Below are 11,613 nucleotides of genomic sequence, written 5' to 3' on the forward strand. Positions count from 1 at the left end.
AAAAAAAGAATGAAGAAATAATATTTAAATGGAATAGATAAAAGATAGAGAGTCTGTTGGAAAATGTATTTGAAATAGTAAGTAGCTAAAAGCTAAAATGAACTATTCATTCTCCAAACAGTACAAAATTTTGGAGAGTCTACTGGAGATGCTCTAACATATACTAGTTTTTTACTCTAGAAAATGTTAGAGTTACATTTTTTTTTTCTACAAACTGTTGATGTAATGAATAGTTTTTTATTTATTTATTTTTTTATAGATAGTTTCAATTCTTAACTTATGGTGTCTGCTCCTGATGATAGTTTTTTATTACCAGATTAAGACACTAATCAGTTTTTAGTATAGGCAGAAATTGAACCTTAGATCTTTTATTCAACTATCAAAAACTTTACCAATTAAGCTAAATGGAACCCACTGATGAGTGATTATTGGTAAGCGAAAAAAATAATGTTAATAGTATATCCAAATAAAAACTAGTAAAAATTTATCACATCAATAATTTATAAAAGAGTTGTAAAATATTTTGTGAGTTTGTAACTATTACATTACTCGTACTCTATCCGCATAGCTAGACCATGGATGTTTCTCAAAAAAAAGAAAAGAAAAGCTAGACCATGGACTTGTAGCTCAAGTCCAGAACTAAACCCGTAAAAAACAATGGGCTGTGTAGATCGTTACCACCTTAGTAAACAGGGCTTCAGCCCACTCTATCAAGTATTGTGCTTAGCTTACAAAGGGCCAGCCCAAGCTCAGAACCAATACTTTTTTTTTTTTTTGATGAAGCTCAGAGCCAATACTACACGTCTATATAACAATAACAATATATTTGCGATTATCCAAAACTCTGAACACAGAGAGAGATTGAAATCGAGGAAGAAGCAGAAGCAGAAGCAGAAGAAAAATCATAGTGTAACAAGAAGAAATTAAAAGAGGGAATTTGATTTGATTTTGAACACAGAGAGAGAGAGAGAGAGAGAGAGAGAGATCTGAAAAAATGAAGACGACGAAGGGAGGGAAGGTGATGAACCCTACGGACGCTTACCGGAAGGAGCTCCGCAAGAGGGAATTGAAACGGGTACTCACTCTCTCTTAAACTACACCGTTTCGTCTCTATTTCTTTTCTTTCATTAATTTTTCTTGAATTCAATCGATTTGTAAGTAATAGCACTCACTGCCTTCAATTTCGTTTGCCCTAATTTAGTTTTTGCTGAGAAAATCAATGAACATTTTTTACATGCCAAGATAGCTCAAAAAGTTTATATTTTGTGAATTTAATTTTGATTGAAGATTTAGACGAAGGGAGGGAAGGTGATGAACCCTACGGACGCTTACCGGAAGGAGCTCCGCAAGAGGGAATTGAAACGGGTACTCACTCTCTCTTAAACTACACCGTTTCGTCTCTATTTCTTTTCTTTCATTAATTTTTCTTGAATTCAATCGATTTGTAAGTAATAGCACTCACTGCCTTCAATTTCGTTTGCCCTAATTTAGTTTTTGCTGAGAAAATCAATGAACATTTTTTACATGCCAAGATAGCTCAAAAAGTTTATATTTTGTGAATTTAATTTTGATTGAAGATTTATTGGTTACTTGTGCTTGTTTGTGTGTGTGTATCACTGCCATGGAAAAATGAACTATTGCATTGTTATTCTTTCCAATAATTTTAAATTGGCAACATGGTATGCGCCCAAGTAAACAATTTGAACTTATATATATACTGTACACTGGATTGCGTGGGCAATAGATGTCGGTGACTAATCATTTGTGTGGTGTGGTGTGGCATTAGGATTATTGTGCTTGTTTGTGTTTGTGTATCACTGCTATGGAAAAATGAACTATTGCATTGTTATTCTTTCCAATAATTTTAAATTAGCAACATAGTATGCGCCCAAGTAAACAATTTGAACTTATATATATACTGTACACTTGATTGCGTGGGCAATAGATGTCGGTGACTAATCATTTGTGGCGTGGTGTGGCATTAGGATTATTGTGGCTTCAAGTTGAGGTTCATTTGCAATCACTCTTACATGGCAAATAGGTATATCAGTAGGATTCGTTGAATATTTTTTTGGGGCTGGCTATGGAGCCTGGATGGATTAGTTAGGGTCGACCATATGAATTCTTTTCCTCCGTTTTATTTTATCTGAAGTCATGCTCTTCGTTGCTTCCCTAATCAAATGTCCTTGGTTTTGATTGCTCATAATGAGTTGTAATTTGTAACCCGAGGTGTAGCACAGTTGGTTGGGGACTGAAACTTAACTTATCTAAAATAAGATGCGTGTGTCATATCTTTATGTGCGTATCTTGAAGTGCTCTACGTAGGTTTCTAAATTTCTTGAAGCGCATTTGTGTGTGCGATTTGATTGTGGAAGGAGTAGTATTGGCTTAATGCATGGTTTGAATCATCATTCTTTTATTTTATTATATTTTATTTAAATTTTTTTTTTTTTTTGACGTTGTTATTTGTGATTTACAGAACAAGAAAGAAAGGAAAAAGGTGAGAGAGGTGGGACTCTTGAAGAAGGATCCTGATACTCTTAAGGAGCAAATTGATAAGTTGGAAATGATGAGTAAGTCATGTTCTATTTGAATTGAAGGTCTGCCATTTGAGAACTGTGAAATTGATTGCCTTACATTTCAAAAGAAGCTTTCTTTCACTTATAACATGATTATAACAAAACAAGTCAATGTATTGCATTAGAAATAATACATAAATGAATAAATATTAATTTTTTGGCTAAATAGTAATTACTTGTGTATCTCATTATACATAAAAGACTGTTCTTGGATTTTAGTATTTTTAATACTATTGGAAACATTATTATCAAATTAGAATCATATAATTATATACTCACTCTGTCCCCAAGTAATAGCCCACTTTCACAGAACCCAAATTTGAAGGAACCAACACGAAATGTTCTTCACCTGCCTATTATTGTATGTAAACTTTAACATACTGCTTGAAAAGGAAATATGGACCTTAATTTAGGAGCAGAGGGGCATGTATTATTTAGTCTCTTTCCTGTTTTTGCCTCCCACCCCCACCCACTTCTTTCTCTCCCCCCCACCCCCCCTGCAGTTTTGTTATGTGTTATGTGCACTTCATTCTATTGTTTTTTGGTAGTTTGTGTAGATTTTTTTTTTCTCTTTTAAATTTAGCTTGCATCTTGGTTAGGTAGATTTTCCTGTTTAAATTTACCCATTTGTGTTATTAATTGTTGCAGAAGCTGATGGTGCTTTGGACAAAGCAAGAAAACACAAGAAGAGACAACTAGAGGACACTTATAACCTTGTCATAAAAAAGAGGNAAGATTTTATATACACTTCCTTGCATATGAATTACTACAGTGGTCATTTTAATGTGGGTGAGTGAGGAAATTGTTAACATATACATAAATAATGGTGTGCAGTTTGTGAATGCAAAGTAGTCAATCAGCATTCATTTTTGACATGATCACTTATGGAGTTGCTGCTCGTTCAGTAAACCCTATGCCATGCCATGACTAATTCTTTTGATGCGATTAAAATTGAGGAGCAAAATTTGGGGTGAAAACAAGCTAATGAGTTTAGTATGTGAGGGCCTGAAGGGTATTTAGAAATCTTGCATTTTAGAATTGGGCTGATTAAATGTGGAAAGCCCAAGGGTAGTACAATTGACTTGGAATCATGTCTCATAAATCAGAGGCCACTAGTTCAAATCTCCTCTTCTGTCCTCCCCCCCCTTAGGACCAAAACTGACTTGTAAAAAGAAAAAAAAAATGTCTATCCTAAGCAGTTTTTAATTTTTGATGGGTTGGCTTGCATGCCTTTAGATAAATAACAAGGTTTAATAAGTGTTCTATTTTGAGTCAATAGCTTATGGTTTGAGACTTGTTTCCTAATTGCATGAAATCACCGAAAGCTTATAGAATACCAGTCTGCAAATATTACTCATAAAAAATATTTTTGCCCAAAGATGCAACACCTCTCTCTCTCTCCTTGGCCCTTTGTCAATTTAAATAGTTCAAATCGCTCAGGGTTTATCAAAGTTTTATTTAGTGTCTCATTAACTAATTTTCAGTCTTATCAACTAAACTAATAAAGAAAGATTTCGTGATTATATTTTTCTGTAAACTGAAAAATGTTGTTGAACACACTCCCTTTCCTCTGTCTCTTTGAGATAGGTCTTTATTTTTATTATTATATATTTATAAAGCAGGTGATACTAGTCTTTTCTATGAAGTGTATAGTATATGTGTATATATATATATATATATATTTTTTTTTTTTTAAGTTACATGCACAATGATTGGTCTTGAACCTACAACTTCACCCTCCACCGAGGACTTACATAATGATCTAGCCAAAAAAGAAAAGTTGTATAATGAACTTTGCCTCAACAGAAGTCATTCTTCCTTGAATTTCTGTCATTAATTCACCCTTAACTGTGATTTGACTGCTTTGTGGAAAAGTTCAGAAATGATCTGAACTGGCAGTAATTGACTGGGTATCTGAACTGTATGGTTTAGTTGATGGGCATTTTACAGGAACATTAGCCTCTATTTCTGCTGTATGTTAAACCTGTCTGGGTTGATATTTTTCTGCAATTTATTAGCATTGTTTGTCTGCCATGAGGATCACATAGTTCTCTGCTCTCTTGGACAGGAATATGAAGACAAAATGCGGGAGAAGGGTGAGGCCCCAGTTATGTTCAGGTGAAATAGAATCTTTCTTCCTAATTTGCTTCTGTGCATGTGGTTGGGTTTATTTATTTATTTAATATCTGTTTGTTTTAATTTACAAACTATAGCTTATCTTCTGCTCAGTCATTTGGGACCTCCTCGGAGACGGACAACTGCAGAAGAAGAAGAGAAAGACAAGCACCCAAAGCCTGAAGTAAGATCTGGCTTCTGAAGATCATTCTGATTTGTTTTTGCTTACTCATGAGCAATACTTATAAAAAAATTTTGGCTGCAGGATTCTGTTTATTATCATCCTACGCTGAATCCTACTGGTGCCCCACCACCAGGAAAGCCCCCCATGTATAAATCATCAATAGGTTTGGTCCCATTCCTCAATCTTTCATCTTTCTCAATCAAATATTATTTATATGTTGTTGATTAATATGCTCTCTCTCTCTCTTTGCTTTTAACTGCAGGCCCCAGAATTCCCTTATCTGCTGCTTCATCAAGTTCTGCATCATCCTCAAAAACAGAGTCAGAAGATGCTGCATTAACTGCACCTCCTCAGCCTCCACCTCCACCACCTCCCCCTTTGCCAGATACTGACAGTGTCAACTCTGGGGATGGCTCTGTGAAACTTGCATCTGTGCCTCTACCTCCTCCACCTCCAATGCCTCCCCAGCCAGCTTCAGTAAATTTGGCTATGCAATTGCCTACACCACCTTTACCTCCCCCACCACCTCCTGGCCCCCCACCTAAAGATCAAGTTTCAAGTCGCCCTTTGCCTCCTCCACCTCCTCCACCCCAATTGTCTGTTCAGCCACCTCCACCTGGTACCAGTGGAGGCGAAAAGGAGATAAACCAACCTGCATTGTTAGATGGACTGACCTCAAATGAGCATTCTCAGGTAAGCTTGTCTCCATTCACCTTCTTGGGATGTGGTCTATCTTCAAATGCATAAAAAACCTAAATAGGCATTAGTGAACAGGATAATTATATTTGTGGTTGTCAAATACAATATACTTTGATGGCTTAAATCTAAATCTCAAGGCTCTGCACCTGTTATTCCAAGAAGTTGTATTTAATAGTAATAATATCTCTCCTATGCAGGTGCCAACCATGCTTCCTCCTCCTCCTCCCCCACCTGGGCTGCCACCTAAGTCAGCAAGTAATCAGTTAGAAGGCGCACCATCTGATTCAGACATCAATAATTTTTCAGCAACCAAGGATCTCTCTAAAATGGTTCCACCTCCACCCCCTCCTAGGCAACAGCCTCCAGTACCCGGACCCACCCTGCTTTCATCTTTACAACCTGATGTATTACCCCCGGGAATATCACGTCATCCCCCACCTCTACCTCTGCCAGATATGCGGCCTCCGTTAGCTACTCCTGGACTACCTGGCCTAGCAGGTCACCCTGGAGTGATGCATCCGCTAATGCCAAGGCCACCATATGGTCCTCCCCCTGGGCCTCCCCCCATGATGAGACCGCCACTTCCACCTGGTCCTCCTCCAACTTTCCAAGAAGATGAGCATGCTTTTAATAGGCCAACAGCTCCTCAAAAACCGTCTTATGTAAAATCTGCTGCGTCTACCGTTGTTAAGAGGCCACTAGCTCAGCACACTCCAGAACTTACAGCTATGGTTAGTTGCTTTCCTTTGCTCGATCTTTGTGCAAAGATTTTTTTTTTAAAATAACAGATTCTTCTGGTAGTCATGTGCTTGCATCCTATCTGCCCATCTATCCATTTGGCTCAAACTGAGGTGACATGCCAAACTTTTTTGTTTAGAGAAATTTAAGAATATCAAGAAGACAAAATTGAAAATTATAAATATGAAGGAGTTCGAATAATTCATGGCTATTATATCTCCATTTGTGTTTATCCATATACATACATATTTGTGTACATGCACACACACATTATTGAGAGAAAGACAGTTTGGTCCAGCTGGGAAAATGGTTATTTAACAAATGCAACCCCATATGTCATCTGGGAGAACAAATATGTATCATCTATGTGAATTTATGTTTTGAGCATTTCTAGGTTTATCTGTTGCCAATGAACTTTAGCTCAATTTGAAACTCCCCTTGCAAGTGCTAGCTAGGTGGAGGGTGAGGTCGTGGGTTCAAGATTCACGGGATGCGTGTGTAACTTACCTAAAAAAAAAAATTCTAGGGTTATTGGTTATCTTAATTTGAGTTTGTATATTCATCAATGAACGACTTTTAAGCTAGTATAGACTTTTATTTTAATATATAAAGGACACTCTTTTACATGTACAAAGAGGTATGATAACAATGGTTAGAAAGTTTGCACAGAAATTGTCAGTATGGGGACAATTGTCAAATGTTGAAGTGTCCTATGGGAAGGAGTTGGAATATATTGTGTCGTAAAGCCTTATGATTTTTGGATTACTATACTTATGCTTTTCACTAGATGTGCACTCAAACAACATGATAAAATAATAGTCTAAAATGACATATACGTCAAAGGGAGCTAAAATGGGTTTAAAAGATGGCATATTCAAGTGCTACTCCAGTTTGTCTGGCTACAGTTTACTGTTAGTTGAATTTTTGCACATTTGAACTTTAATCGTTATACACCTTGACTTTAGCTTGTTTCCTATATGAGCACAGGTTCCTGCATCTGTTAGAGTGAGGAGAGAGACTGCTGCCCCAAAAGCAAAGCCAAAGCCATCAGTCTCAGTTACAGCAACAGCCACCCAGCCAGCTGCTCCCACCATTGTAATGCCAGAATCAGCTAACTCATCATCAGCACCAAAGCCACAGAGTATTGACGACTCATATATGGCCTTTTTGGAGGACATGAAAGCGCTTGGTGCACTTGATAGCTGAGATAATTGTTGCTGGTGAGGAGGTGCAGGGATAGAGGCGGCACACATGTAACCGAAGGAAACCAAGTGTACATGTTACTGTGTTGGATTTGGGGTCTTTGAGAACACAAATTTATTGATGCCGTTAAGCCTTTGTTTGCTTCGGTGCTGTTTCATTGGGGAATCTCTCTTGTAACATCAATGATGAAAAATTTCAATTGCTTGATTTTCAAAAGATCTGAGTTATTGAGATAGCTGTAACTTGGAGCTAATATCCTCCAGAGGATGATAGACATTTTAGTAATTGGAAACTTTTACCACATTTAATAGATAATTGAACTCTTCTTTTTCCTGGTAGTTAAATTCGTCTACTTTTATACTCTTCAATCTGCCGCTACATGCTGAAGATGTGATCTTATTAATTTGCTGCTCTTTTATATATATATATATATATATATTTTTTTTTTTTTTATTAAAAAATATAATTCAGTGTCTCAGTTTCTTACTTTGGCCAAAAAAATTGCCCTCTGACTGACTAAGTGGAAGGTAATGGTCTGTTTGGATTGAAGGGGAAGTAGAGTAGAGTTGGTCCAAAATTAATTTATTTTTAACAAATTTTACTTTACTCCCCTTCCATCCAAACGGGCTCTAAGTATAGCATTTTCTTTGTTTTTTTGAGATGTAATTGGACATTCTAAAATAATGTACAGGAATAAACTCCTGTTTTCTAGATGTCGAAAAATTGTTGAAAAGTAAAGACGATTCACTCTTCATATGTTATGATATTTGATGGTGCAAGGAAAACGTGCTTAGCTATGTCTCATCCATATGGCTGTCCATGACAAAGTACAAAGTAGAGAATGAGTGGCTTTTACACTCGTCCCTCTCTTACCGTCCTTTTGCACTTGTCCCTCATTCACTCATCCATTGGGGGACGTACTAGCAACAAATCTCGTCCGTTTTTAGTGATGGACAGATGAGGTTTATCTGATAGTGGCAAACTTTTCCAAAAGCCAAGAGTCACGTTGTTGCGAACCAAGCCTTCTGTTAACTGTTGAACATAAGTCCCAATGAGGTAACTTTCATGGCAGTTATGGAAGTTATCTCTGAATCCTCTAAACTCTACGACGATAGGAAAAATAACTGTCAGGCTAACACTATATAAAGGCCCTTCTACACAGAGGTAAGGGGGAGACACTTTATTTTCTAGAAAAAACGGTGAAGTCTTTGAAGTGCTTTCTTTTCTACTTCAACCCACTAACTTTACCATCGGAGGATTCAAGACCGGCCACCACCAGTCTTCTCTGATCTTCTTTGATTTTTCAGGACTCACCCTTCAAGATCATCAAATCCTAGGGACCTTTCAACCCACTGATTTCCAATGATTCATCAGTTGGCGCCGTCTGTGGGGAAGAAATTTGTTACCCTTTGAACTTAATTTGTTGAGTTCTGTGATTTCTTTCTCCAACAAAGGGTTGAAATGGTTTGGGCAAAGTCTAGGGCTACTAGTCCAGGCCCTCAACAAAGCAGGGACGCCTCCAGTAACCCTCATCGCGACCGTCAATCAGCACCCACCATGCAACCATCTTCATTCCAACACATGCAATTCATGGCCGCTGCTATGGCAGAGTTAACTCGCCAGAACCAGGAGTTGGTCAGACAACTTGATTTAAGGAAGCAGCGTCATGAATGGAATACCGAAGAACGAGCCCAGAGTCAAGAAGAGGAAAGGAATGTTGAACCTGAAAACCAGTCAAGGGGTACCGCTTCACGGAGGGTACCTCATTTGGAAAGGGAAATGGATCAAATGAGAAGAGTTATGGACGAGATGAGGGAGAATATGAGGAAAACGAACCCTGTAGAAGACTTAGTTCACAGGATTGATTCCCCCTTTGTGGCTTCCATCAATACTCACCCTTTGCCACCCAAGTTTAAGATGCCTCCATTAGATTTGTATGATGGGACGAGGGATCCTTTTAACCATATTGCCACTTTCAAAACTACTATGCACCTTCAAGGAGTTCCAGATGAAATAATGTGTAGAGCTTTTCCTACTACCCTCAAAGGACGTGCATGAGTGTGGTTTAGTAAAATACCTCCTAACACAGTGACGTCCTTCAAAGAGTTAAGCAAGTTGTTAGTTAATAATTTTATTAAAGGGCAGAGGCACAAACGTTCTTCGTCTAGCTTGCTAACCATAAAGTAAGGGGAGAATGAAAGTTTGAGGTCCTTCATCACGCGGTTAACAGGGATGCCTTGGCAGTGGACGAGGTGGATGATAAGCTCCTTCTGGCAGCATTCTATAATGGGGTTCATTCTGATTTGTTCATCCACAAGTTATATGAACAGGCGCCTCAGACCATGGTTGAACTAGTTCATTCAGCCCAGAACTTTATGAATGCGGAGGATGCTATCATAGCCAAGAAGAGGAAGAGAGTTGAGAAAGTGGAAGCCAACCCAATGCGTCAGTCAGAACAAGGCCCTCATCCTAAGAAGGGACGAATAGAAGATAGGAAGGACAGAGAGAAGAAAGCAGGTCCTTCAGCGCGGAATCAACAGTACACCCCTTTGAACATGCCACTCGAGCAAGTCCTTATGCAAATCAAAGACGAGCCTTCCTTGAAGTGGCCGGAGAAGATGAAGGGAGATCCCAACAAGCGCAATAGGAATAAGTATTGTCGCTTCCATAGAGATCATGGGCATGATGCGGACGAATGCTTTGATTTGAAGCAGCAGATTGAGAATCTTATCAGGCAAGGGAAGCTGAGAAATTTCCTTGGACGAGATCACAAGGACGAGAAATTGAAAGGGAAGGTAGAGGAATCGTCACGACCACCACTTGGAGAAATAAGAATCATCCTTGGGGGAAGTTCTACAGGACAGATGTCCAAGTCAAAGAAGGCATACTTGAAAGTGGTGCAAAACGTCCAACTCTTTGGACAATCACCGAGAGCAAGGACTACGGACGAGCAGGCAATCACCTTCACAGACGAGAATGCCAAGAGAATTCATCACCCTCATGACGATGCTATTGTCATCACCCTCCTTATTGCTGACTACAAGACTAGAAGGGTGCTGATAGATAATGGAAGTTCGGCTGATATTTTGTATTATCTAGCTTTTTAGCAGATGAGGTTAGGACAAGACCGGCTCCGACTAGCGAGCTCCCCCTAATAGGTTTTGGTAGAATGAAGGTACAACCTATGGGAATTATTTTATTACCAGTGACAGTGGGGGCATACCCGCAACAAGTCACCAAGGAGGTGAACTTCCTTGTGGTAGATTTTTCATCCTCCTACAATGCCATAATTGAAAGATCGACTTTAAACAGTTGGAAGGCTGTTACATCCACTTATCACCTGTTGGTTAAGTTTCCTGCAGAACAAGGAGTAGGACAAGTGCAAGGAGACCAACTAGCAGCAAGAGAGTGTTACCTAGCAATGTTGGCCATGGACGAACAAATTCATGCCATGAATATTGAAGAAAAGAGAGTCATGGCAGAACTTACTGAAATGTTGGAAGATGTTTCTTTAGATGAGACAAACCTGGAGAGGTGTACCAGAATTAGGACAGATCTAGAAGAAAAAATTAAGGCGGACCTCATCAAGTTTTTGAGAAAAAACACTGATGTATTTGCTTGGACTTATGAGGATATGCCGGGTATAGACCCTAGTGTCATATCTCACTGTCTAAACGTATGTCCTTCCTCAAAGCCAGTTCGACAAAAGAAAAGGTTGTTTGCCTCGGAGAGAGATGATGCTATTAGAGACGAGGTTCAGAAGTTGATGGCGGCGAAATTTATAAGAGAAGTATACTATCCAGATTGGTTGGCCGATGTGGTAATGGTCAAAAAGGCGAACAGCAAGTAGAGGATGTGTGTAGATTTTACTGATCTTAACAAAGCTTGCCCCAAGGATAGTTATCCATTACCACGCATTGACCAACTAGTGGATTCTATCGCAGGCCACATATTACTTAGATTTATGGATGCTTTCTCAGGATACAACCAAATAAGGATGAATGAGGCCGATCAGAAGAAGACATCCTTCGTCACTAGTCAGTGATTATTCTGTTATGAAGTAATGCCCTTCGGTTTGAAAAATGCTGGAGCGAC

At 38.7% G+C, this 11,613-nt stretch overlaps 2 protein-coding genes across 3 annotated transcripts; both read left to right on the plus strand.

Annotated features, from left to right (window-relative positions):
* Positions 1 to 813: 813 nt before the first annotated feature.
* LOC112038494 (protein EARLY FLOWERING 5) lies at positions 814 to 7,856 on the plus strand. Of its 2 annotated transcripts, XM_065779313.1 has the most exons (9): positions 814 to 1,075; positions 2,480 to 2,573; positions 3,228 to 3,308; positions 4,643 to 4,697; positions 4,809 to 4,878; positions 4,960 to 5,041; positions 5,141 to 5,571; positions 5,775 to 6,308; positions 7,303 to 7,856. In XM_065779313.1, the coding sequence occupies exons 1-9, from the start codon at positions 995 to 997 to the stop codon at positions 7,519 to 7,521; spliced, it is 1,647 nt and encodes a 548-aa protein (XP_065635385.1). In that variant the 5' UTR covers positions 814 to 994; the 3' UTR covers positions 7,522 to 7,856. The 2 variants fall into 2 exon arrangements, with proteins under 2 accessions (XP_065635385.1, XP_065635384.1); XM_065779312.1 differs by lacking the exons at positions 814 to 1,075; positions 2,480 to 2,573; positions 3,228 to 3,308 and having other exon boundaries at positions 4,607 to 4,697; positions 4,793 to 4,878.
* Positions 7,857 to 9,860: 2,004 nt separating this feature from the next.
* LOC136070031 (uncharacterized) lies at positions 9,861 to 10,625 on the plus strand. Its single transcript, XM_065779291.1, has one exon. The coding sequence runs from the start codon at positions 9,861 to 9,863 to the stop codon at positions 10,623 to 10,625; it is 765 nt and encodes a 254-aa protein (XP_065635363.1).
* The last annotated feature ends 988 nt before the right edge of the window (positions 10,626 to 11,613 follow it).

Source organism: Quercus suber, unplaced genomic scaffold (assembly GCF_002906115.3).
Source record: "Quercus suber isolate HL8 unplaced genomic scaffold, Cork oak 2.0 scaffold_204, whole genome shotgun sequence".
Taxonomy (NCBI): Eukaryota; Viridiplantae; Streptophyta; class Magnoliopsida; order Fagales; family Fagaceae; genus Quercus; species Quercus suber.